This window comes from Ceratotherium simum, chromosome 38 (genome assembly GCF_057802395.1).
Source record: "Ceratotherium simum simum isolate JZ-2026a chromosome 38, ASM5780239v1, whole genome shotgun sequence".
NCBI lineage: Eukaryota > Metazoa > Chordata > Mammalia > Perissodactyla > Rhinocerotidae > Ceratotherium > Ceratotherium simum.
This window is the reverse complement of record NC_141937.1, coordinates 22,037,043-22,065,038: the sequence shown is the minus strand read 5'-3', so window position 1 is coordinate 22,065,038 and position 27,996 is coordinate 22,037,043. Positions and strand designations below refer to the sequence as shown.

The 27,996-nt window shown below is 37.6% G+C and overlaps 1 protein-coding gene across 7 annotated transcripts in view; it reads right to left on the bottom strand.

The window, feature by feature from the left end:
- UTRN (utrophin) overlaps nt 1-27,996 on the bottom strand; it is a 504,353-nt gene that overhangs the window by 310,004 nt on the left and 166,353 nt on the right. For all 7 annotated transcript variants that reach the window (XM_087425184.1, XM_087425188.1, XM_087425183.1 and 4 more), the window contains 10 exons: nt 27,300-27,455; nt 21,038-21,208; nt 19,027-19,206; nt 14,857-14,991; nt 13,115-13,264; nt 11,091-11,252; nt 10,503-10,631; nt 9,553-9,726; nt 7,461-7,616; nt 2,449-2,619 (listed from right to left, as the gene is read on the bottom strand). In XM_087425184.1, coding sequence (XP_087281310.1) covers nt 2,449-2,619; nt 7,461-7,616; nt 9,553-9,726; nt 10,503-10,631; nt 11,091-11,252; nt 13,115-13,264; nt 14,857-14,991; nt 19,027-19,206; nt 21,038-21,208; nt 27,300-27,455 — 1,584 coding nt within the window. The remainder of the gene's footprint in view (nt 1-2,448; nt 2,620-7,460; nt 7,617-9,552; nt 9,727-10,502; nt 10,632-11,090; nt 11,253-13,114; nt 13,265-14,856; nt 14,992-19,026; nt 19,207-21,037; nt 21,209-27,299; nt 27,456-27,996) is intronic.

The window sequence follows — 27,996 nt, the reverse complement described above, 5'->3', positions numbered from 1 at the left end:
TCAGACCATTAAATCAGTGAAGCAGAAAACGAAAAATAAGAAATAGGCAAAAAGAATACAGTCATGGGCCACAGAACAATGTTTTGGTCAACGACAGACCACATATACAATGGTGGTCCCATAAGATTAGTACTATACAGTCTAGGTGTGTAGTAGGCTATACTATGTATGTTTGTGTAACTACACTCTACAATGTTCGCACAACGACATAATCACTAACCACGCATTTCTCAGAATGCATCCCTGTTGTTAAGCGACACATGACTGTACACGAATTTAGCATGCCAAATCAGTGCGGAAAAGATAATTACTCAACAAATGGTGCTGATATAACTGGTTAACTCTTTGGAAAAAAGGTTAGAGCCTTACCTCGTGATATACACCAAAATAAATTCCAGAAGGATTAAAGTATTAAAATTAAAAAGCTAAAACTATAAAAGAGCTAGAAGAAAATATAAGTAAATAACTACATAACCTTAGAGTAGAGTTGGCCTTTCTAAGCACTAAAGGCAGAAATAATGAAGAAAAAGATGGGTTTTATTCTTTAAAAATATATAATAATAGTGTCTTAAAAAAAAAACTATACAGAACAGAAAGGAAACCACAGTGGAAAAACAAAATTTGCAACGATACACAACACACTAAGCATTAATAATTCTAACAGGTAAAGAGCTCTAATTTAAAAGACCTAACTGATGATAGAAAAATGGTCAGAATTACAAGAAAAGGCAATTTTTTAAAAAGAGCTATAAAAGGCCTATAAACTTACGGAAAATGTCCTAATTAAATAACCAAAATATGGTATTTGCCTACCGTTGTCAAGGATGTGGTTAAAACAAGCAAGTAGGAATACTCACTTGCAGCTGGTGGGTATAAGATTTCTGAAGTACAATTTCATAATATGTGTAAGACTTTAAAATGGATATATCCCTTGATCTAATATTTTTAGGGCTAAGAATTTATCCTCAGGAAATAACTACGAATGTATACTATGATTTAGCTACAAGTATATTCATCATAGCATTTTTTATAATAGTGAAAATTGGTAATAATTTAAATGGACGTGAATGGAGGAATGGGACAATAAAAAATAAAATATGTAATGAAATACTACGCTTATCTCCAATATGTGATACAAAAACGCTTAAAAGTAAAGGAAGATGTTAAAGATATAAGTTTTTTAAAGAAAGTCCTGAAACACTAGACACAATATAATTCTTTTTAAATATATGCTTGTGCCTGTGTATGTCTATATGTGCCTATCAAAAACTGAAGTAATAACAGGATATTCTCTGATGACAGATGATTTTTCCCCTGTCTTTTTTTATTACGTTATGCAAATGTCATTCAATTAGCTTATACGACTTATGTTTGTAATAACAAAATAACGGCTTTCAAAGTGTATTGTAGAGAGAAGATAATATTCTCTTGAAAAACTTCAATCTAACAAAAACAAAGTTCGGTGCCTTTGCTTGGAATTCATCCACAACACACCCATGAATTCCAACATTCTTCATTTTCTTCCTAGATACCTTTTCACCTCACACAGCCTGTGGTATAATTACACTTTTCATGAGCTGTTTCCTAAACCGAGAATATTCTTTTTAGTCCCTAACATCTTGACTTCCTTTCAACTGTTATCTCCACAGAGCATTCAATTAAGAAGGAGTTGTATCACCCCACGACCTCATAGCACCTCCTCTTCACTTCCCACAAGCGAACACCTATCGAGGACGTCAAAACGGATCCTTGGGGCTTTATATAAATCTCCGTCACGGTCTTGATCACTTATTTTCAGCACTTATCTCTAGTATACATGCTTCTTTCCTCCGAAATAAATTTAGGAGAAGAGAATGCCTTGGTGAAAAAAAACTACTTGTGTTCCATTCATTCAATTGTTTGTCCACCTCAAAAAGAGAGAACTGGCAAACCAACTCTCTAATCTCGGTGATCTCAGAGTAACTATAGGGCTAAAGAAAACTCTTGGATCTTTTATTGATTTTTCTGAAAATTCTGTTCCTACGCCGTTTACACCACTTAGTTCGCAATAGAAACATTAGCTACTGGTACAAAAGTTATTACAGAAGAATTAATAAATAAATTCAGCAGAATACTTTGTGAAGAATGAATACTCAAAAAATGATTTTGAAGATGATAATTATGTTTTCAAGTACCACATAAGCATAATGCCTATAAACACCTTGTTGATGATCCATATGAGTTTAATGCTTTTGGAATTGAGATAAAAATATCTTCTTAAAATAGTTGTTTTTAAAATATTCTTATTCTTCTTTCTTAGGACAGAGAAGTGGTAAAAAATAATGAAAAAAAGAAAAGGCTATATTTAATATGAAATGGAGAGAAATGGCATCCACCCAGATTGCCCTGAACAAAATGTCACAAGTCACGCTGGCATAATATTGGTGGTTCACCTGAACTGAAACTTACTTTAGCCCAGGAAATTTCCGTATCCAAGTCACCAAGCAAACTTTCTGAAGTGGATTTCTGCACTAATTCAGTTTCAGTAACAGAAAGCCATTCAGAGAGAGAAGCAGCCTCTTTCTTCACTTTCCGGGCCAAGTGTGATGCTCTTTCCAGATCCTGTTTTCCCTCTGTCACCTAAAAAGGAGAGAGAGACACAGAGGAATGAACATGAATGGGAATAAATCAAAATATTAACTAAAGATCCAAACTGATTCTTAGTTAACCCCCAACACATGCGTAACCTTTATCTCTAGCGCCTAGAATCACTCCATCCTTGCATTCCTGCAAGGGGACAATACACTGCAGTGGTTAGACGGCAGGCAACCATGGGTTTTCGTCTTAGCTCTGCCACTTACGTCCTAACTGACCTTGGTAGAGGTAGAGCCCTTAAAAGGCTGTTAGGAGTATTAAATGAGAAAAATACATACACAAAGGGCTTGACTCAGTCCTTGCAACAAAGTTAAGGGATCAATAAATAGTGTCTTTTATCATTTTCAACAGACGATGCCCTAGAATCATCTCAATGAAGGACTCTGTTTAAAAAACACACACATATACACTATATTCTAGCAATTTGAGAGGGAAATAGCATAATGTATACTTTTTATTTTACATATATTTTACAACTAACCACTTAAAGTACAGTAAATGAAAAGGCACACAATTCTTTATTATTATTTAATTCTTATTGTTGTTGACAGAGAGCAAAATGAACTGAACTAACATTTACTAGGCTCTTAATACAGCTCCTGTACTATGTTAAGGAATCTTAGATACCTTATGCAATAAAATCCACACCAGTCTCTATGATAGGCACCATCCTTTCTACTTTATGGATTAGGGCAGAGAAGCTTAAAGAGGTTAAGGCCATGACCAGGGTGGCACACCCATTGGATAGAGCCTGGGCTGACTCTTTATACTCCATGGTGGTACTGTCAAACTAAACAACCATTCACAATCTAAAGCTGAGATAACACTTCAAAGGCCATGACAACGCAATACAATACATGAATAAAAACATGTTCTTCCTTTTATGTGCACATATATATAGACAATAACATTACCTAAATACACAGTGATACGTCACATGGGATGAAATTTTCTTAGACGATATAAAATGACATATAGACTAAATTTCCCTAATAAATAATGTAGGATTACATTTTTTTTTTCTGGTCCCCTAGGTTCAATTTTACCCTTTCATACCTCAAGGATTGATGATGATTAAATTCCTTCTTAAAAGTGAAATATGTTTTTATACAGAGTTTAATTAAAATTCATGACTCTAAACTAATAGCACCTCAATACAGACTTTAGGAGACAAATACATGAATTATGTTAAAAAATACTATGAATTCAAATGATACTTATCTGACTTTGACATGCCCAGGCAGCGACACAATCATCATAAAACTTAACGCTACTAAAGATTTGCATATACCAGGAAGAAAATAATTTATAGTTCAACTTATAACAATTTACACTCTTCTCAGTCTAATCAATACATTTTAAGATGTAGTGCATATTGAATTAGGCAGTATCAAGTTGTAAATCGTTTACCTAACCATTTATCTCTTCTCTCTCCTGGATAGTCTACCATTCCTTCTCAATAGGATCATTCTCAACAGGTATGAAATATACTCAAGTCTCTCTTAAACACACACACAAATCCCTTCTTTGGTCCCACGTCCCCTAAAAACCTTCCTCTCTCCTACCTTTCCAATAGAAATCCTCAAAACACACAAAATTTTCTTACCTCTCACATGTACTTCCAGCCATGCCATTCTGGCTCCTATGCCCATCACTCCACAGAAATTATCTTTGCTAAGTTCAATAATGACTCCAATGGCAACAGATCTAACAGACATGTTTAAGTGGACATTATGTTTAACTTTCAATAATATTCAAACAGTTGCCTACACTCATTCTCAAAATACCCTCTTCCCCTGGCTTCCTAGACCTAGCACTCTCCTGGTGGACTACCACTCCTTGCTACTTACTGTAGTTTCATTTACATATATTTAGATGGTATGATGTGATTTCTTAATGTGGACAATGTGATAAGTTTATAGACATAAACATTGTGAAATGATTACCACAATCAAGTTAATTAACACTTCCATCATCTCACGAAGTTATCTTTTTTGTATATGTGGTGAGAACACTTAAGGTCTACTCAAGTAGCAGATTTCAAGTCTATAGTTATGGAAAACAGTATGGAGGTTCCTTAAAAAATTAAAAACAAACTACCGTATGATCCAGCAATCCCACTTCTGAGAATATATTCAAAGCAAATGAAAACAGTATCTCGAAGAGGCATCTGCACTCCTGTGTTCATCGCAGCCTTGTTCACAATAGCCAAGATACGGAAACAGCCTAAGTGTCTACTGATGGATGAATGGACAAAGAAAATGTGCGGGGTATATATATATATATATATATATACACACACACACACATAAATATATACTTCAGTTTCCTTTGCAAGCTCATCCTCCTCAAATTTCTTACTAAACGATGTAACTCCTCAAGACTTGGTCCAGGTCCTTTTCTTTTTTCACTGCATCCCCTCCCTAGGCAATCTCATCATCACTGAAAACTTTAATCACCACCTCTATGCAGATGACTCATAAAATTCATATCTTCAGCCCAGATAATTCTCCAGACTTGAATAACTTTGTGAGTACCTGACATATCCAATCAACTCTTTCAAAGACACTTGAAATGTCAACATGTCCAATACATGCTTATGATTTCTCCATGTTTCTGCCTTTCCTTCCAGTGGTCCATCCCATTGATGGCGCCATGAGCTTCCATGTAATCAAGCCAGAAACCCAGGAGTCATCCTTCATCCCTCTCTCTCCTGCACCCCTACATCTAATCCATCACCAAATCCTACTCATTTCACTTCCTAAATATGTCTAAATCAACGTGCTCATACCATCTCCATTGCTCCACCCTAGTTCAAGCCACCATCATCTCTCACTAAGAGCATGACAGTGACTTCCTAACTGGTCTCCCCACATCCATTCCTGCCTCTCTCCAATGCATCATCCAAACTGCAGTGAGTGATCTTTTAAAAAGATCTTAAGACACATTAAAATCTTTACCACAAATTCTAAGACACTGGTAGGGTCTGCTCTCATTCATCTCTCCAACACCATGTTCCCCACACTTGCTATCCCTACTTTAGCCACACAAATGTGCATGCCTCTGGGCTTTCACACGTGCTCTGCCACCGGCCTCAAAACCTCCTCTACTGGTTTCACCCAGGCTATTCCTACTCATCTTTCAGATCTCAGTTTATGCACCACTTCCCCGAGTAAGCTTTCCTAACCCCAGACTGGGCCAAATCCGCCAATTACATATCCTCTTAAAGCACCACATACATTCCTTCCTAACACTTTATACCGATAATCTGACATTACGCTGTGTGACTACTTGATTAATGTTTTCTTGCTTTCACTACCCTAAGTTGCATTAGGCAAAGAGATAATTTATGTTTTCACTCACCACTGTATCTCTATTGCCTGTATAACTGCTGACACACAGTCAAGTCTCCATCGTGTTGAGTGAGAAATGACTTAACTCTCAAACCACAGGCACAATTAGAGAATTGGTGTAAAAACCAGCAACACCATTCCCATCCATAAAATGCCCAGTCCGTGAATAAATATGATAATATTTCACAAATAACATCAGCTGTATAATACCGAAAAGCTCTAAGATATGTGTTCCAGATGTGAATGTATCAAAATGATACAAAATTCAAGAACATAATCTTGCAGAAGTGAGGTCGAAATTGCCCAGGAAATGTATGGACAGTTCATTCTTATTTATTTGAAAGTGAGAACAAAACATTAGCTGGTCTTCTCTGGGCTTGTGGAGAAACTTAGTTAATATTTAATAACCCAGGAAGGATCTAAAATATTATTGAATGCAGCTTTTCAATACTGAAAAGAAGGTTTCACTTCCCCATGTTTTGTTTTGTTTTGTTTTGTTTTTGCTTTCCTGGTTTTAGGGCAGAGATTCTCAATGAGGGAAGACATTAAGCCTATTGGATCCAGTCAGTTACTCACAGTAAATGGCCCAACGACTGCCCTATAGAGTCACTAAAATGTCCAAATTATAGACGCTTCTGGAAAGAACTTTAAATCCTGCTAGATTAATGTGAACTTCCTGTCACTTATTATTTATTAGAGTCCTGATGTTTTAACATTTCTCAGTAGACTATTCAATTTAGAACTCCAAGGACCAATAACTTGAGTTTACACAGGGACTATTATTTGTAGAGTTTCCTTAGAATAACTTATGAAAGGTCAGTTGTTGTTGTTAGTGCTATGGAATGGATTCCAACTCCTAGCCACCCGGCGTACAGCAGAGCGGAACCCTGCCCAGTCTTTCTGTGCCATCCTCTCATATTCTGGCGCTCTATCAAACAATGCTCTGCTGCTATTCAAACGGTTTTCATGGCCAGTTTTTTCAGAAATGGGTGGCCAGGTCCTTCTTCCTAGTCTGTCTTAGTCTGGAAGCTCCACTGAAACCTGTCCACCATGGGTAACCCCGCTGGTACTCGACATACCAGTGGCATAGCTTTCAGCATCTCAGCCACACGCAGCTGCCATAGTATGACAACTGACAGATGGGTGGTATGGCTCCCTGACTGGGAAACGAACCCAGGCAGTAGCAGTGAGAACGCCAAATCTTAACCACTAGAGCACCAAGGCTCGCTTGAAATATCAGTAGCCATCGAAAATATTAAAATGAAATCTGGATTAAATCGTTAATATAAATTTCTATACAAGTAGTAATCACTGTGATATTAACACATACATTTAAAGAACTATAATGAAAATTCTTGGAATAACTGAAAACATATTAATGCCATAAAATTCAAACACGCATTCTCCCAACAGTGACATTTTAAAATACAAACATAAGAGGGAGAGAGGTGGGCCTGTGGTTGTGCTCCTCACCTGGGCACCCAGGTCATTGTAGAGAATCTTCAGAGAAGTCAGTTGCTCGTCCATCCCCTTGGGGTTGTCCGTTTGCTGCTTCTGGACAATGTGCCTTCCTGTTTTGATTACAGTCTCCACTTCAAGCTTGACCTCACTCAAAGTTTTGTAGAGTTTCTTAAAAATAAAGCAAGACAAATTTTACGCATTGTATTGAAAACTTGCTAACTGGAATCATTTCAGGACACAGCTTACAGAGACTGACAGCTAAGAACCATCTATGGAAATCGAAGGGCTTTATCTTTCTCAGACTTGGTTCAAAGGATGAGTAAAATGGAATCAGGGTTGTAGTAATTATTTAAATTAGATAACGAAATACACTTAAAGAGATATGTGTTTAAAAAAAAACTCAGACGTAGTTTAAAGGTTCATGAAAGTATCTGATAATATGAACATTTTTCCTACTGGGAAAACATTAGGACTAAACATTGAATGCATATCATCTTTTAAATTACATTTTAAAAAATCCTAAATGCTACAGAAAAAAGCCAACATTGGCTAGTTCCCGCTGTTGGAATTTGCAACTGTCAACATTCATTTTTTCATACAACTCTCTGAAGTACCAAGCCTACCACAATGAGCACATGTACTTATATAATGAAAAGATATATAAAAACTCAATATATCAAGATGTACATGACTATAGGAAGTTGGAGTTACGTAGGTGAAATTCAGAGCTGTCGTCATCCTAGTTACCTTGAAACTATAAAGCTTTATTCTGGGCAGGTTCTTGTTTTCATTCATCATCGTCTTGACCTGAAACATCTCACATGGCACTGTCACATAACAACAGACCACTGGACTAAGTTAGACAAGGTCAAAGACAGTGCTTGCTTTGTTGATCTCTCTAAAATTAATATTTTAATTAATAATAATTAATAATCAATAAAAATTAATAATCTTGCTTTGTATATCTCACTAAATAAACAAATACACATATACACGCATGCATACACACACACATATAGAAATTTATCCTACACGTGCTGCATAATGACATTTCGGTCAACGACAGACTGCATATAGGATGGTGGTCCCATAAGATTAGTACCATGTAGCCTAGGTGTGTAGTAGGCTACATTATCTAGATTTGTATAAGCACACTCTATGATGTTCGCACAAAGATGAAATCGCCTAGCGACGCATTCCTCAGAACATGTCCCCATCGTTAAGCAACGCATGACTGTATTTGTTCGTCCTTCCGCTCATTCCAGCTTTCAAGTGATCAAACATCAGTCAGCATGTAACAGACATGTGCAGATTGCAGTTTTGAAAAGCACAAAGAACTCTCCCAAGCTTTTCTTGCCTTAAGTGTCATCTTCAGTGTCTTCATGATTCTCCTCAAGCAGAACACTAATTCTAAGACTGTGTATGCTTAGCCATATAATTTTTAAATTTCTATGCAATTTAATTTACAGTTCAAGACTAAAATAGTAATAAGGCCTTATAAATAATTTCTTCTTTCACATCTTAAGTTTAAACTTTGATTTAAAATTTTATTTTCCTAGAGAATAATTTTCTTTTACACTACAGTATTTCTGACACCCATTCTAAGTATAATTTCTTCTTTCACATTTTAGGCTTAAACTTTATGAATTAAGATTTAAAATTTTACTTTCCTTGAGAATGACTTTTTTTACACTATAATATTCCTGACATCCATTCTAAGTATGGTTCTTCTAGCTAACTCAAATTTATCCTTTGAAACTTAGCTTACTAGTCACATTCTCCCAAAGCCTTCCCTAACTTCATAGCGTGATTAAGATGTTTCCTTTGTTTTTTTTAATCATGTTATAAACATGTCTATTCTAGTTTCCTTATCTCATTACACTGTAATTGATTTTACTCTCCTAACTCTCTCTCCTATGTCTTCTAATTTCCTTGAAAGGAAGGACGTCAATTCTCATTTTTAACCTATTTTTCATCATCAATCCCTATTCTTAGCACAGTGCAGACTAATAATCATTGAACAACCCATGTACGTAAACGCTAGATGAAGCCATATTAGCTATCAGAAAACCCACTGGACACAGTAACGACCCAATGGCCTCACCATACACTTGTCCAGGTGGGTCTGTATCACATCAGGATCCACATCCTTCACATCCAGCACATGAAGTTCTGCTTTCACACCATCCAGCACACGCTTGCAGTCAAGCATGCGCTGCTCAAAGTTAGCAGGCTTCTGGAAAAGCTGGAACTTTGTGGATACCTCTCGAAGTTTCCTCTGTTTGCAGAAATGAAAATAATAAGCAATTCACAGCAGAATGATAATCTCCCTTGCAGATGATATTAATATAACACATACTGCTAAAAAGCTGTAAAATAAAGCACCAATGAAAACACTCCTTAAAGGAATTCAGTGAGGTTGCCCAATCACCTTCATAAATTACACAACCCAGTGTCATGAATTACTTGACACTCAGAGTCTCAGTCTTAGATATAATAAAAGGCGAAGCTGGCCTCCCTGGAATTAAAACTGCATTAATTTTATCATCTGTTTGAAAAAAATAGTCAAGAACATATAGAACTCAAAATGTCCTTCGTCACAAGCTCAGGGTGAAAATCAATCTTGAGTCCACCATTAAGGGACTAAGTAGTGTGGCATCTCGTGCCCTCAGCCTGTACAGTGTATCAGCCACATCAGTACTGACAGAGGCTCTGCATGAATGGAAAAATCCATAGAAAGCTAACTTCTCGGCGTCTCATGCCCTCAGCCTGCCCAGTGTATCAGCCACATCGGTACTGACAGAGGCTCTGCATGAATGGAAAAATCCATAGAAAGCTAACTTCTAAATCTAGCTCGCTCTCTCTTCTCAACTCAGCTATAAAAATCAGATTCAATATTTTCCATCCATGCAACAATTTGTTTCTGCTGCCCTAGGATGCAATGTGCCTTCAATGCATCACTCCCGAGAAGGCACCCAAGTATTCAGCTCTTTCTCATTTTCTTTTTATGCCCCACACACTGAAAAGCAAAAGGAAGCTGCTCTTCCTCTTCACCTGGAGCACATCCATCTGACTTCCTCCTCTAGGAGTCCTGCCGTCTGGCGAGGTCGGAGGCTGAGAACGGGTATTTCTTCTCAACTCCTCTAGAGTTAGTTCGTGGGCTGAGATCTCTGCTTGGATTTTCTACAAAGAGATTAGAAAGGGGAGAGAGTATCTTTTTTAAAAGTTCCAAATAGTCATACAATACATAAGAATATGTAGACCCCTATACAATAAGCGGCCAACAAACTTGACCCTTATACGAACTTTAATAAGTTTGCAGTATAATAACAAGATGGTCCATCCATATTTTGGGACTACTGTGTGCTGTGCACAAACTAAGGTCTTTGCATTTGTCATTTCTAATGTTCACCACTTATTTATAAAGAAGGAATTTTCCTAATTTCATAGCTAAGAAAACTGTAATTTAAAAATGGTGGCCATATACCAAGGTCTCAATAGAGACCACGAGAACTACAAAACCCACATGCTGTCCCATAAGTAAGGTCAACCTTTCTCGCTGACTCTTGGTTTGGGACGGCAGGAGAGGCTGGTTCTCTTGCAGGTGAGGAGGCAATTACATCCTCATACCCACGGCAGTACCTGAGCTTCCTGCGGGACCTGGAAGGCGTCTATCCTGTCGGTCAAGTACGTTGTCAGCTGCTTGTCCAGCTCCCCGAGGCTCTCCTGCAAGACTTGAAGCATGTGGTCGGTTTCCTGTAGGACCTGGAGTTGCTTTTCCAAAGCAATCTGCTTGCTCTCTGCCTACACAGGGGAAAACCTGAATCATTAGTCGCTCGGCACAAACGTAAATAGCTGAATATAGGAAAACCCTTACATTCTGGCCATCAAGAAGAGAAATAGACTCTAAAGGCACTTAGTTCAAGACTTCGGCCTGCATTATGAATAAATAATAACTATCAATGGTAACAGTGAAAAGACCCTTCTAGTATCTTATGTATCTTGCAGTGAACTACTAATTTTTACTTGGCAATGCAAAAATACAAGGGCAAAACATAAAAATGCCCTTGAGGGCATTATGCGAAATGCAATAAGTCAGACAGAGAAAGATAAACACCATATGATCTCAGGTATATGTAGAATTAAAAAAAAAAAAAAAACAATAACCTCATAGATACAGAGAACAGACTGGTGGTTGCCAGAGGCAGTGGGTGGAGGTGGACAATATGAATTAAGGGGGTCAAACGGTATACATGTGTAGCTATAAAATAAATAAGTCCCAGGGATGTAACGTACAGCATGATGGCTATAGTCAACAATACTCATTGCATATTTGAAAGTTGCTAAGAGAGTAGATCTTAAGAGTCCTCATCACAAGAAAAAAAATTTTTGGTAACTATGTGTGGTGACAGATGTTAACAATACATTTGTGGTGATCGTTTTGCAATGTATACAAATATCGAATCATTATCTTGTAACCTGGAACTAATATAATGTTACATGTCAATTATACCTCAATAAAAAAAAGGAAAGATTTCCTACATATTATTGAACAAAAAATAAAAATATATCATTTATTATAAATGTAGGCATTTTGAGGAATCAGCAATAAGCCTATCACTAAGAATATAAAATATAACAAGAATGTCTACCAGTAGAGTGAACCTATCAATCTCTTTTTTCCAAAGTCTAAAACAAGTTCTACACAGGCACGTGTTGAACCACTATTTGTTGCACTTTTGGATAAGCTTGATGCTACTCGTGATCTAAACATCAATAGTTATTACTTAATAGGTGTTTGAAAGCATCTAATATCCACCCAATCCTCCTATAAAAGAACAGTCTCCTTTCTCTACTTACTGATATGAACATGCATATTGTCCTACATTCTGGATAGGTATCTAAGCGACTATGACATTTTATAACAGCAGCTTGTGTCAAATGCTGAAGGCCCTAACGTTTACTTGGATAATATGAGTTAGTAGTTGTGGAAATTAATAAAAAAAAAAACTTAACTAAATTGGAGCCAGGAAGGCCTGTAGGGGGAGCTCTCACACCCTATCATACATCGTCAATTACATCAGCCAGGAAGACAGGAAGGCTTGCCTCTCCTATAGAAGTACAACTACTTTATACTGAAGGATTTCTCTACCTAACTGGCAACAACAGCCCAGCCAATGAGAAGCCCGTTGCCGCTCTGAACTGTTCCTTTCCCCAAAGGACTTTCTCTTAGAGCAGCCCCTCCCCACTCTCCCTTTTTCTCTATAAAAGCAGTTCCCTTCTTTTGTTTTCTGGATTTGCCTATGGTTCGCCATAGCATGCAAATCCCGAATTGCAATTCTTTTGGCTATTCCCCAATAAACTCGTTTTGAGAATAAAATAACAGGCAAATTTACTTTTAAGTTAACATATTCTTATACACAGCTATAATACGATCCTTAAAGGAAATTAAATAGTTTGCAAGTAAAACAATCTCAAAGATAGACTTTTAATCATCAACTTCTTCCCCCCTTTTAATTGTTAGGTCTACTCCTCCCCACCTAGAACTCCAAAGCCCTCAACACCCCGATAATGTTGGTTACCAACTTTTCCCCTTGGTACAAGTTCTTGAGGTCAGCTCCATGTCATAAATCCTCCTCAACACTCGTGCATGTCCAAGTTCTTACCAGGTGACTCAGTTCTACGTATCGACTGTTGAAAGCCTCCAGTTTCTCACTGATTATGTCATCAAGGATGCCTCCATCAATCAGAGTCTGGCCGAGTTCCCGAATCTGGGTGCGATTATCCGCTGGATGCCGCAAAACAGATTCTAGAGACTGGATGGGGACAGGGGGAAAAATAATGCGTTTACTGAGGCAAAATGTATCAAGGATCCTAAAATTGTCCATTTTTTTTAATAAGCAATTCCATTTTCTAGCTAAATCTACCTAAAGAACAAGTCCAGAAATTAAGTAAATGACTAAGTCACAAAAATATCCATCATGCTGTTAACAAATACATAAAATTGAGAACTCAGCATGAATGATGATATACGATAATATAATTCCAAAAAAATAATTTCAAAAATTATTAATTACATGGAGAAATGCTCATGACATGATACAAAGTTTAAAAGCAGAAAACAATACTATACAAGAAAAGTTATCTCAAAGTGTTATTGATAATATTACTAAAAAGAGGTACTCATATTTCTACAACATATACAGAATGCTAGGCACAGTTTTATATACACAGTTTATATATACATAAATCTAATTAACCATACAAGCTAAATATTACTCCCATGTTACAGACGGGAACACTGAAGCTCAGAGAGGTTAAGTAATTTGCCTGCATACACACAGTCACTAAAGAAAAGGGCTCAGATTCCGTCTTGGCTCCAAAGTCTTTATGACTCCCAAAACCTTTGATCCAGTTACTACAACGTAACACCTCCCAGTGTGCATATGTAAAAAAAATAATAAACAGGAATAAAAACACCAAAGTGTTTAAAAGTGTTTATCTTAGAGTTTGCTTTACACTTTCCTCCATTTTTCATAATTCTAGAATGCACGTTTTAGCTCTCATACAAGAAAAATATGTGCTTTTAGAGTAAGCTTTTCATATTTTTTTAATTCTCTCAATCTCTCACTCTGCTATTTTGTCTGAGAAGTGACATCTTTTCTTCAGCAGAGTATCCAGCTCCTGGAATGTAGGTACCAAATTTGACTTATTTCTAACCTTCGATTCAATCATCCACTCGGTCACCACATCGTATCCCTATAGTTTTAAAACTATCTCCTCTTCCTCCTCTCTTTTTTTAAGCAAATCTACTCTCTTCACATTTTAATCCATTTAAGAAACAGTTATTATCATGTGTCTCATGCTGTGCTGGTAACTGGGGAAAAACTAAAAATCAGGAACATTTCTTGGCCTCAAAGAGCTCCAGTCCAGGCTTGGAGATAAGCCCCTAGGACAGGACTCCATGCCTCTACTCCTGCCCACTCCATCCTGTCCTCCAACTCTTCACTTCTGAAGATAACACAGTAGGAGCCATCGTAAACACGGTCGTTGCCATGTCTAATGAGCAAAAATAACTTTATGAAGAAACAAGAGAGCAATTGTCCTTATAACATAAGGCAGAGTTTTATCCAGGGACTGGTAAAAACAAGCTGGAAAACCGCCAGGTCTAAAATGCACTAATTACCAAACAGCTAACCACCTCGTGAGCTGAATTAGTGGGTCCCCAATAATCTAAATACACACAATTGTATAAATACCTCAGGCAATGGAAGAAAACACAAGTTAGGCTGAAAACTACTGAGGAAGCAAATGCGTCTGTGGGCACGAGGCATTACGTTCCTCATCTTAATACTCATTTGGCCTCACTGCAACCAAAAGAAATACCACTGATAAGGCAGGCCCCCACCTCCAGGGCTTCACCGACAGCATCTGTCCTCTCAGGCACGGCCTCGGTGCTCTTCATTCGCTCTTCCAGAGTGTTCAGCCAGGTGGTCTCAAGATCCAAAAAGTGAAGTAGTTCAATCCAACAAGACCATACCTCCTACAGGAGGCCAAGAGAGAAGTCAAAGTCGATAAGAAGCCATTTAGAGATGCGATGTATTTCTAGTGCTACAGAGCCTCTTAAATGAATAATAATTCATTTAGATATGAGTATCATAGGAATTTAGAAACTGATGAAGTTGGAATTCAAATAAGTGAAATGAAACAAAACTCTTCAATAAATTACATTACACCAATTGTTGGGGGGGGGCGGCAAAGAGGAATGAGCTGCCCCACTCTTTACACTAAAATCCCAAGAATCTGTTTAAATGTCAAAAATAAAACCATCTAATTAGTAGAAGACACCAGGAGGGAAACATGATTAGTTTGTTTTTTAAATAGAAAGGTAAAAAGTATTCATCATTGCAACACTTTTTCATAAGTATATAGGAAATTGGAATTCCCTGGGGTCTACCCTATTCCACCTCAGAAGTAACTGATGTAACAATTTGCTGCATATTCTCTTTACAACTTTTTTCTAAATTCATACGAATGTGTCTATATATGAAGAGAGCCACATTTCACCCAAAATGAAGTTATGTTATACTTACTGTATTAGTTGCTATCACTTATTTGTCATTCCTATGGGGAGTTTTGCTGGGGGGACATAAATTTATACTCTCCTTCCTTTGAGCAAAATTATGGGAGGAACGGCCCCTTCCCCATCTAGAAGGAGGCTATTTGATTTGATAAATTTAGGAGAAAGAGTTCAGCTTGGAGCCTCCTGGGTTGGTTCTCTTTCAGGTCCGCTGACTGAGAGAAGGCACATTCTAGCCTGCACTCCGTCTAAGGTGTGCTTACCAGATCCGAGGTCAGCAAATTTTTCTATAAAAGGCCAGATAGTAAATATTTTAGGTTTTACAGGCCACATCTGGTCTCTATCACAGATTCTTCTTTATTTTGTGTGTGTGTGTTTTGTTTTGTTTTTTTAACAACGCTTTAAAAGTATACAAACCATTTTTAGTTCACGAGACATACAGAAACAGGCCACAAACCAGATTTGACACTCGGGCTGTAATGTGCCATCCCACGGCTAAGACTAAGAGGGAAAAGTGGTGTCTGGCCTCCCAAATTTCTGCAGGCAGAAAGCAGACTGAGGAATCAACTCAGCTGCATGCAGAGCCCTATTTCTTAGGGGAAAGAAAGGAGGGTCACAGAGAAGCACTCCCAAGAAGCAGAACTGGTCCCTCCTAATCCAGCTGTCCCTGCCCCTGGAGTAGGGGGCCCTGACTGCATGTGCCTGGCTGGATTTCAGAATTACTATTATTACATTGCAGAGGCACTCGTACCAGTGACTGCTATTGTCCTCCCACTGCCCCAGCTTTTTTGAATGGGAGCGTCCACTTAGGTTTTCCTCTGCGTGTCTCACACTGTACCTTGGATATACGGGTATATCCAAGGAGCACCTGGAGAACTTGCTCCAAGGAGCCACACTTGCATTTGGACCCGATGCAGATCACAAGATGCTGGATTTCAAGCTCGATGCTGTCCTAGGTAAGACTCGAGGAATCTCTGGGAGAGCGTAAGTGTATTTTGCATGTGAGAGGAATGCAACTAATTTAGGACCAGAGAGTGAACTACGGTGGATTAGCGAAGGCCACAAATTTTTTGCTGCTACTCCCATTAAGTGGTGGAATTGTTTTCTCCTCCCTAGAACGTGGGCTGGCCTTGTGACTTGCTTAGACCAAAAGAATGTTACAGAGGTGACGCTGTGCCAAATTGCAGACCTAGCCTGTCAGAGGACTGGCGGCTTCTGCTTTTCTCCCTCTTCAAAGCCAGCTGCCGTGCTGTAGAAAAGCTGTAAAACCGAGAGGCCATGTGGAGAGAGACCTGCAGGATGACAGGCCATTGTGAATGTTCCAGCTGAGCTCCTAGTTGAAGGCAGCCACCTGAGTGAGCTCTCCACATACCACACAGAGCACAGAAGCAACCCAGCTGAGCTAAATCAACCCAAAGAACCATGAGAAATAATAAACGGATGTTTTTGTAAGCCGCTACACTTTGGCAAGGTTTGTTACATAGCAGTTGATAACTGAAAAATAAGTTTTTATATTAAAAACATAGTTGGGAAGAATATACATCAACTTCTGGATAATAATTACTTCAAGAGAGGGACCGAGGGATGGCATGAGGTGGGAAAGAAGGAAACAGGTTCTGTAATGCTAACTTATTTTATTTTAAAAACAGGATCTGGAAAAATATGGCAAAATGTTAATATCAGTTATATCTGAGGGATGTGTACATAGGTGTTAGTAGTATTATCCGTACTCTGCTATCAGTTTGAAATATTGCATGATTTAGAACACTTTAAAGGAATCTGGCAATAATCTAAGTAGTAAAATTGGACTTTCTGAAGAAAGGCATTCTTACTCCAATTTAGAAATTTGGGCTATTTCTACCCAAGATCCCTTGGTACTTCCTGACATAATTTTAAGAGTGCTTTCATTTGGAAGCCTCTTTTTTCTTCTTTTCATTTCCTGTTTCAAAGATATCATCTTTGGCTTCATTTTTTCTCTTTTTTTTTTTTTTGGTGAGGAACATCGGCCATGAGATAACATCTGTTGGCAATCTTCCTCTTTTTGCTTGAGGAAGATGGTCCCTGAGCTAACAACCATGCCAATCTTCTTCTACTTTGTATATGGGACGCCGCCACAGCATGGCTTGATGAGTGCTGCATCAGTCCATGCCCGGGATCCAAACCCACCAACCCCAGGCCGCCAAAGCGGAGCACTCGAACTTAACCACTACGCCACCAGGCCAGCCCCTTTTCTCTTTTATCTATATATTTTTTTCTTACATTTTTCCTTTTCTTCTCTCAAACTAAGTCCAAAGTAATTTTCAAAGCAATTCTAAACACTCAAAATATTTATTTCATTCCTCATTCTCAAATTTCCACCTCTGGGTCATAAAGACAGCTTGAAGAAATGACAGAGTACATGGTGGTCTTTTGTTAGCTTGAGATAACTTGGGGACCCCATTCATTATTTTAACATATTATAAGTTGTTATTTTGGCTATAAATAAACAGGAAAACAACAAAGACCCAAATCTAGGGTGGTTATGACAGAAAAGAAAACATGGAGAAGACTGTGGTAAAATTCAATTCCAAGATCATTCACTAGACTTAAGATTAAGCATCCATAATGTTACATATTAATGTTTACAGAATTTTAAATTCTAAAATGAGCAACCTCAGATGTTTTATGTTAGACACCATGTTAATATTAAAGAATAAGGTTTTGTTTGACTTGTAGCTTTCTCATTAACCAGTCTCAATTATACATATTTATCTTAGCACAAAATAGATTCACAACGAGCAAGTAATGAGTGAATTTAGTTTAAATATTGCAGCCATGATTATCATTTTAGAATTTACAACAACACAATCATTTGTTTCAGGTTGAACTCAATTTAAATTACATTGTTAAAAATGAAAATGCTTCTTAAATCTTTTCAATAAGATCTAACAAAAGTCACACTAATATAAAAACAAACAAGCAAAAACTTAATATTATTTTTTAAAAAAACCCATAGAATCATCTACATCTTAAACCAAATGGCCAGGATAGTGGAAATGGTCCAGCAAACTTCCAGCACATTCAAGGTCTTCTCTCCTTCAGGTCACTCTCTAACTTTAGACACCATTCTAAATAAAAAACTTCAGTTCATCTCTGTGTACTAACCAGGCAAAATAAAACAAAAGAGGTGCTCACAGTATATTGTTTTAGAATTTTAGGACTGGATCAGACCCTACAGATCATCTGTAATGTAAGAATCTTGATTCCACATATAAAAAAAGTCAAGTCCGAAGACATGAAATGACTTTTCCAAGAACTTTCCAGTAATTGAAGGCAGATTCTTGGTCTCCTATTTTTTTTTATCTCTGTTTCATTGTTATCAACCTATTATCCAAGAACTACTTTTCCGTGATGATTCAGTATTTGAAAAGAAAAATGGAGTTTTTTCCAAGATACGGAGATGGTCAGTACATTATGGAGCTTGAGTCTCAGAAACGCATCACTAAAAAAAGAACATACCTCTAGCGTGTGGTACTTTCCTCGAATTCTGTTACAAAGAAGTTGATAATTCTCCAGCACCACATTCAGCTCAGACGTCAACTCTTGGCCACCAGAGGGCACTTTTGCAGCTAATAACTTGATGTTGTCCTTAAGAATCTTCACTCTGACCTCCTTCTGCAACACATCCTCTTTCGCCCTCTGTTCCAAGAGAGAATGAACTTGAAAATCATCTCCCTTTCTCAGGAACCCATCTCTTTCTTTTTTTTTTTTTAAATAACTAAACCAAAATTAACACACCTAGATGATTCTAATGACCTAATTGGACCGTTATTTAGGTAAATCACTACGGAGAATGAAATTCTTTTGAAATAAGAATACTAACTACAAAATTCCACTCATTATATGTTCCAGTATACACAGTCCCACGCATATATTTTCATTTAATAACAGCAGCATTAACACCTAAGTTATCCTAAATTATGTTTACTGACAGGAAGTATTTTCAAATTCTTGTTCCATAATAAGAATCTAAGCAAATTAATTTTAATTGACCACTGGAGATCCGAGCATATTAGACTGAAATAAATTTTCACACAAAAAAAATGGGGCATACCATGGTAAAGGTATCCTTTAAAAATAATATAAACATATTTTTTCTCCTGGAACATAGTATATCTACCCTTCTAATAATTAACAGTATTTCAAAGACGATGAAGTCATACTGGGAAGATCTGATCTAGAAATAGCTTCTTTCCTGACTCTTCCTCTGGGCTTAAGATGAAGTCCCACATTCAGGAAAATTAACCTAAAATAGCCTTTCACTTTCCCTTTTAGCTTTCTTTACCGCTTAATGGTTTTAAATTTCCCTAGGTTGCGGTAAAATAATTAAGTGTAGTGGTTTTTAAAATCCTAATGGTTGTTTGGCAGAATAAAAATAGAATGTTGCCCAATCAAGGGTTTTAATCTCATTTTTCTAAACTCTCATCTCTAGTGACTTTAAGAAACCACAGAATTACACTGCCAACAGTGAAAAGGAGGAAAATAAATGAAATAAGATGGTTCCTAACATGGTAGGCTACCCTTAAAATACCTTATATAGAGCATATTATTTAAAGTTTCAAAAAAAACACACTAAAAAAGATGTTTCCGTGAAAATACTACAGATACAATAAAAGTCCCTTGTATTTACTTTGACTCACACAATAATGCATTGATGAAATTAGTTGTTTTTAAAATATCCGCACAGAGATTTTTGCTTTCATTATACTTTTAGGCAAGTTAACGTTGGGATAAAACATTCAATGTGTTGCTAAATCTTATTTTAAAAAGAGCCTTTAAGACACTATCTCCTTTGGCTTGAACACTGAGGGATACTTGAAGCAGTGGTAGAAATTTGGGGATAATACCCAGTTCTTTTATTATATAAAAAAGGAGAGAGTTCAAGACCATTGACACAGGTATATAAGTTTACAGGAAATATATCCTGTGGCTCCAACTGATATTAAATCCCTTGACGACATTCCCACTGCTATTCCTACCTGCTCTAACAAAATTTTGGTATTTATTTCGTGTTCATGTATTCACTAGAAGAATATACCTGATGAAATAAGGATATACCCCAACTGAATTGGCAAGTCTCTTGTTTCTTACAAAAAATAATTCTTCCTGAAAAATTTTGAAAATAGACAGTGGTGATGGTTGCACAACATTGTAAAATGTAATCAATGCCACTGAATTTTTGAGTCTGAGATTCTCAGTGGCTCCCCCAGGCTCTAACCTAAGAGACTGTCTCAGGGGCCCTCATGGACTCTACTCATGGGCCACGCTGAACAAGCAGAGTCTCGGCTTCCTTCCTCTACTAAAATCATAGCAGCTACCCTTCTTTTTGCTTTTTAAATTCGAAATCCTACTACGAAAGATTATATGGTCATATCACACTTTACAGCTAGACAGATGACTGATTGAGTGATTCATTTTAGAGGGAGGAGGGGAGCTATACGCCTGCTGACACTGACTCTCCCAGCCTCACCTTCATTTCTTCCACAGCACTCTCAAGTTCTTCCGGTGACTTGTATTCGAAATCCTTCTCCAGGTAGTCTTCTTCGGCCTGGGTCATCCACTCCTGCATCTCTGCCAAGTCTTTCTTCAGATTCACTGCTTTTTCCTGACTCTCAGACAACCTATTTTTTTGAATAGCAATCTAGAAAGGAAAAGCCATTCGCCAAATAAACAAATCTTAACTCATTAAATGTCAAGTCCTAGTTTCTAATGTCTAAAGACACCGTGATAACTTTCCACAAAGAGTCTTAAGTTTTAAAATTAAGTTTTAAAAATCCTTTATACATTTTGTGCTGATGCAGTGGAACATAAGCAATAATAACCACAATAATTATAACTTGGATTTGATATCACATTTTGGATATTAATCTAATCTGGAAATATCTATTAATAATTTGACAACATAACTTTTAGAGTAATACTCTAACTGAAGGATTGTAACATCAACAAAAGCAAAAATTTCAAGGAAATCTACTGTAGCATTTTTTATTATGAAAAAAAAATCTGAAGCAAACAAAATATCCATTTTCTCCTTTTTAACAGGATTCCCCAATAAGATTTCACTTTTAAAAAGCAAATAAAAGGAGGTTGCTATTAAAGATGTTCATAAAACACTGCTCTACAAAATTTTGGTTTTGCTAATGTACAATACTTGTATATTCCACACAGATACAAAAAAATGACATTAGAAAATAGGTATTTGTCTGAATCTGGTTCAATCACTCAGTTAAATATTTCAGAGAAGGCTAAAAAATATTTTCAGAGAGATCCTCCCTCTAACCACAGACTGACTTCCACTGTGGGAGAAGACATCGTCCCACAGAGGCCACCCTGCGCTCTCTTCACCATTCAACCTCCCGCTCAAATTAAACCCCACAGTGTGATCACCTTGCCAGGGCTTGCCTGGCTGCGAAGCTGATAGTGACAGAAGGCCAGCACAGGGATAGCATGGCACTCACGAGAGTAAGGGGGAATACTCAGTGGCCTTCCTTTTCTGCTCTCCAAACAGAGTCACAGTCATAAAAATAGGCAGGGACGAAAGAGAAGCATTGATTTCACTGCCCCACATGGTAATCCGGGAGCCTGCTGCCACCAGTATACGCAGCCCTGGGTCCCAAGCCTGGCAGATCAGCAGCTTAACCTGGTAAGAATTTTTTTAAAAATATATAGATACAGATTCCTCAGGTCCCAATTCCAGAAAATTCTCTTTACTAGTAGTTTCTGGACACTCAATAGTTAGATAATTTTCATGGATCCATAGAGAGATGAGAAAAATAAAGACACTGTAGTGAATTTAAAAAAAAAAAAAGCTCAAAATTATAATTAATTATCCTGAGATTATATACTTTCTATTTTTTGGCATTAAAATGTTCTTCTTGGGGCTGGCCCCGTGGCGTAGCGGTTAAGTGTGTGCACTCCGCTGCTGGTGGCCTGGGTTCGGATCCCGGGCGCGCACCGACGCACCGCTTGTCAGGCCATGCTGTGGCAGCATCCCATATAAACTGGAGGAAGATGGGCACAGATGTTAGCCCAGGGCCAGTCTTCCTCAGCAAAAAGAAGAGGATTGGCAGATGTTAGCTCATGGCTGATAAATAAATAAATAAAATGTAACCAAAAAAAAAATGTTCTTTTCATATCATGGATATAATAGACGAGATAGACTGTTTTTGTTTGTTGATTGGTTGTCCAATATTGGTACGTCCAATATTTCTTAGCAAAATAAAAATTTGGCGACATTATGTTTCTCCAAAACTTTAACATTTTTACTATTCAATGAAATACAATAGTCTGGAACTGCTCTAGATAATTTCTCACACAATATATGGTTGCCTCCTTGCCGAAGACACGTAAAAACTTCCCATACATTTATTCCCATACTTTGAATCAATAATAATTCACAATTAATTCTATGATGTCATATGTGTATGTATGTATATATGCAGATAGATAGATACATAGGTCTAAATATCTATGTCTCTGTGAGTATCTATCTGCTGCTTTCTTGCTCCTCATTGCCATTTCCAAACCGTTTTCCCTATTTACTTCCTAAAGAAATCTAGCCCCTTCAAGCACATGCCATCAGATTATAGCACATTTAGAGAAATTTGAATTTGGCTAGAATACTAATGATATTATCAAACTATTCTCTTAAATGTGCTAATGGTATTGTGGTTTTGTAGAAGATTGTCCCTATTCATGGGAGAAGCATGCTGAAGTACTTAGGGCTGAAGTGTCATGATATATTCAACTTCCTGTTGAAAGTACATTTTTAGCAAAAGGGAAAAAAAGTATATGCATGTGTGTATGTAAAGAGAGTGGGGGAGAGAAAGAGAAAGCAAATGTAGTAAAACAAACAACTGGCCGATTTAGGAATGGATATATGGCTGTTCCCTGTACCATTATTTCAACTTTTCTTTAGGTCTGAACGTGTTCAAAATAAGGAATTCATAGCCAAGACTTGGAAGCAACCTAAGTGCCCATCAAGGGACGAATGGATAAAGAAGATGTGGTATATATACACAATGGAATACTACTCAGCCATAAGAAACGATGAAATCCAGCCATTTGTGACAACATGGATGGACATTGAGGGTATAATGCAAAGTGAAATAAGTCAGAGGGAGAAGGTCAAATACCTTATGATTTCCTTCATTAAGTAGTAGATAATAACAACAATAAACAAACACATAGAGACAGAGATTGGATTGGTGGTTACCAGAGGGGAAGGGGGGAGGGAGGCGAAAGGGATAATTCGGCACACGGGTGTGGTGATGGGTTGTAATTAGTATTTGGGTGGAGAACATGATGTAATCTATGCAGAAATAGAAGTATAATGATGTACACCTGAAATTTATACAATGTTATAAACCAATGTTACTGCAATAAACAAAAAATTTAAAAAAAAAATAAGGAATTCAGAGGAAAACAATGAAAACAAAACAAAATACTCAGAGATGCAAATATGAAATTTTTCCTAGATAAACACTAAAAAAAATTGTATTAAGAGATGTGTATTATCTGTGGGACTGTCCAGGTATTCTCGTATTGTACATTTTCTCCTCTCATTTTTTACCTCTTCCTCACTCACTTCAGCTGTATACAACCTCACAACTATTTCACTAACAAAATAGAAGCAATCAGAAGAGAACTACATCCTACCCCAACTGGACCCATTGTTGCCTTCCCTTCTGTTACCATAAGGAACCATCAAACAGCAATTGTTTCACCTAGAGAATGGATCTCATCCCCTGTCACATAATCACGGACTTAGCTTCAGAAATTATCTTCTCTCAATCTCTTCTGCATCATTATTTTCTCCTTGTAAGTTAGGGTCTTCTTTTCAGCATGGAAACATCCTGCAACACCTTTATTGTATTTTATTTTTTTTTTGCTTGAGGAAGATTAGCCCTGAACTAACATCTGTGCCAGTCTTTCTCTATTTTGTATGTGGGTCACTGCCACAGCATGGCTGATGAATGGTGTAGGTCTGCACCCGGGATCCGAACCCACAAACCCAGGCCACCACCAAAATGGTGCACGTGAACTTACCCACTATGCCACGGGGCTAACCCATCCCTTATTTTTAAATATTACAAAAACACCTCTTTGGATTCCCATGTCCCTTCCAGCACCCACCCCATTCTTCTGCTCCCTTGAATAGAGACATTTCTCAAAGTTGGTTATACTTATGGTCCCAATATCTCACTTCCCATTCTCTCCTCAACATTCTCCAATGAGACCTTCTTCCCTACCACTCTATTGGAACCACTTTCTCAGGGTCATTGAAAGCTTCTATCTTGTCAATCTCAAGCTTGCTTTTCAGTTCTGATTGGCTGCAGCAATGCTCAGCATTGGGCATTGTGAAAGCTTTCTCCACCTCGCCTCTGAGACCTCCCACTCTCCTGGCATTTCTCCTGTGGCTGACCTTTCCTTCTTAGCATCCTTGTCCATCAATACGTGCTAAAGAGTCCCATTTACATATCTAATAATCTCAAACTTAATCCTTGCAGAATGGAAATCATCATCTCACCTGCTCCCACCAAAGTTTCTGCTCCTTGAGTCTTCACCATTTCAGTAAATAGCACCAAAATTCACACAAAGTGGAAGCTTTGCAACAATCCTGAGCTGTCCTTGACTCCACTTATTCCCATATCACACAACCAATCTATTACTAGACTCCCATCTCTGCTTTCAAAATATAGTCCAAACCTAACATTTCTGGTGAGCACCACCACCATCTCCCTAGTCCAAGGGACCATCCTCTCTCTCCAAGAGTGCAATACTTCTTAAGTATTCTCCCTGTTTTCATTCTTGCCTTCCCAGAGCAAATTACAGTCATGCACCACATAACAACGTTTTACTCAACGATGGACCACGTACACAATGGTGGTCCCATAAGATTTTAATGGAGCTTAAAAATTCCTATCACCTAGTGCGTCTGGAAGAAGACACTTAAGAGGTTTGTCCATGACTTCAAAGTATTTGCCACAGATGAGGGGGTGGCAAAAATCAACAAGGCTGTGGCTGAGACGGCAAACAACTTTAACCTGGGTGTGGATGAGGATGACACTGAGGAGCTCCTAGAGGTGGTTCCTAAGGAAATGACTAATGAGGAGTTGTTGGAGCTGGAACAAGAACATATAGCTGAAGAAGAGGCAAGAGAAAAGGAAACTGCAGGAGAAGAAAAAGAAGAACCCCAAGAAAATTTACAGTGAAGCGTTTAGCAAAAGCTTTTGTAGACCTCAACAAGCTCCTTAAAAACTTTGAAAACATGGACTCCAACAACAAAAGGTTTTCATTAATAGAGAAGAATGTTCATGGTACATTATCTGCTTACAAGCAAATCTATGATGGAAAATAAAAACCAAGCCAACCACCATGGACATATTTCTGAAAAGAGTGACACCTCCTCAAGGAGAGCCTCAGGCAGGTCCTTCAGGAGGTCTTCTAGAAGAAGACATTGTTATCACAGGAGATGACAGGTTCATGGGTGTTATTGTCCCTGAAGACCTTCCAGTGGGACAAACATGTGGAGGAGGAAGACAGTGATACTGATGATCCTGACCCTGTGTAGGCCTAGGCTAATGTGTGTGTTTATGTCTTAGTTTTTAACAAAAAAGTTGAAAAAGTAAAATAATAAAATAAAAATTTTAAAAATTGAAAAAAGCTTATAGAGTAAGGATATAAAGAAAGAAACTATTTTTGTACAGCTGTACAATGTTTTCATGTGTTAAGCTAAGTGTTATTACAAGAGTCAAAAAGTCAAAAAAAATTAAAAAGTTTATAAAGTAAAAAAGTTACAATGAGCTACGCTTAATTTATTATTGAAGAAAGAAAGATTTTTTTTATAAATTTCGTATAGCCTAAGTGTACAATGTTTATAGTCTACAATAGTGTACAGTCATGTCCTAGGCCTTCACATTCACTCACCACTCACTCACTGACTCACCCAAAGCAACTTCCATACTGCAAGCTTCATTCATGGTAAGTGCCCTCTACAGTGTACCATTTTCATCTTTTACACCTTATTTTTACTGTACCTTTTCTATGTTTAGATACACAAATACCATTGTGTTACAACTGCCTACAGTATGCAGCAGAGTAACATGCTGCACTGGTCTGTAGCCTAGGACCAATAGGCTACACCAGGCCTATAGCCTAGGTGTGTAATAGGCTATTCCATCTAGGTTTGTGCAAGTACACTCTATGATGTTCACACAATGACAAAATCGCCTAATGATGAATTTCTCAGAATGCATCCCCATCATTAAGCAACACGTGACTGTGTCCACATGGAAGCCAGAGTGATCCTAAAAGAGCTATCACATGTCACTCCCCTGCTCAAAGCCCTCTGCTCTCTGTGTGAAATCATATTTGAAATAAAATTCAAAATCTTTGCTTCAAAGTCACATACAACCCCTCCCCACCTACCTTCTAACCTCAAATCTTACCAACTCCTCTCTTCATCCTATTCCAGCTACAATGCCTTTCTCGTTCTTTATTGAACATGTCAAGCTCATCCTCACTGAAGAGTCAAACAAATTGGCCATTTGGTTCCCTCCCTTAACGAAAAATAATGACACATGTCTTGCCCCAACCTGCCACTCATGTTGGTCTAGTTATTCTAGACCACTGTTTTTCAAACAGGATGGGCTATACAACCAATTTAGGCAGTCAAGAGGAGCCACTAGCTACCCCTTGAAAACCACAGACAGTCAAGTTGAAAAACTCACTTCCTTGCTCAATTTCTCCAGCTGTGTTTGGCAGTCAACTAGCTTGGTCTGCACCCAGGTTTTGATTCCGGCAACTGGACAGCTCCGAAGGTTAGCCTCTATTTCTTTCATGTCTTTCAGAGATGATTCAATGGTTTCCATTTCATTAACAAATGCCTGAACACAGAAAATAAGCGCTTGTTGAGTTCATTCCTATATAAGTGGATGCCATAATTATAGTTTGTCTGCCTGAATCTCAGCAAATGTTATAATAACAGATTGCTTGGGAGTCAAGAATTTTAACTACTTAAGAAATGTTGTGTGTTAAGAAATTCATTTCACCTGGGTGCTTCATAGAGCCACCTGCCAAATTAGATTGGAAATACCTGACTCTCATCAGGGAACAGTACTTTTAATTAATTTAGAGAAGCCTAATGATTTCACCAAATATAAAATGCATGAAGCATTACTGGCAAATTTCATTTGTTAAATGTTTTTCTTAAAGCTTCACCACAGGGCACGGTAAGAACAATATACAATGGGTAATTATGACACTGAGATTGACATTGTAACATAAAATAGCAGCTCCTCATGAACTAAAATTGTTCTTCTATCCAAAATTCTATAACCATGGCCAAAAATAAAAATATGAATAATCAGTCATTCTTTTATTAACTATAAAATCAAAAAAGGTTTATGATGAAAGATATTTTATCTA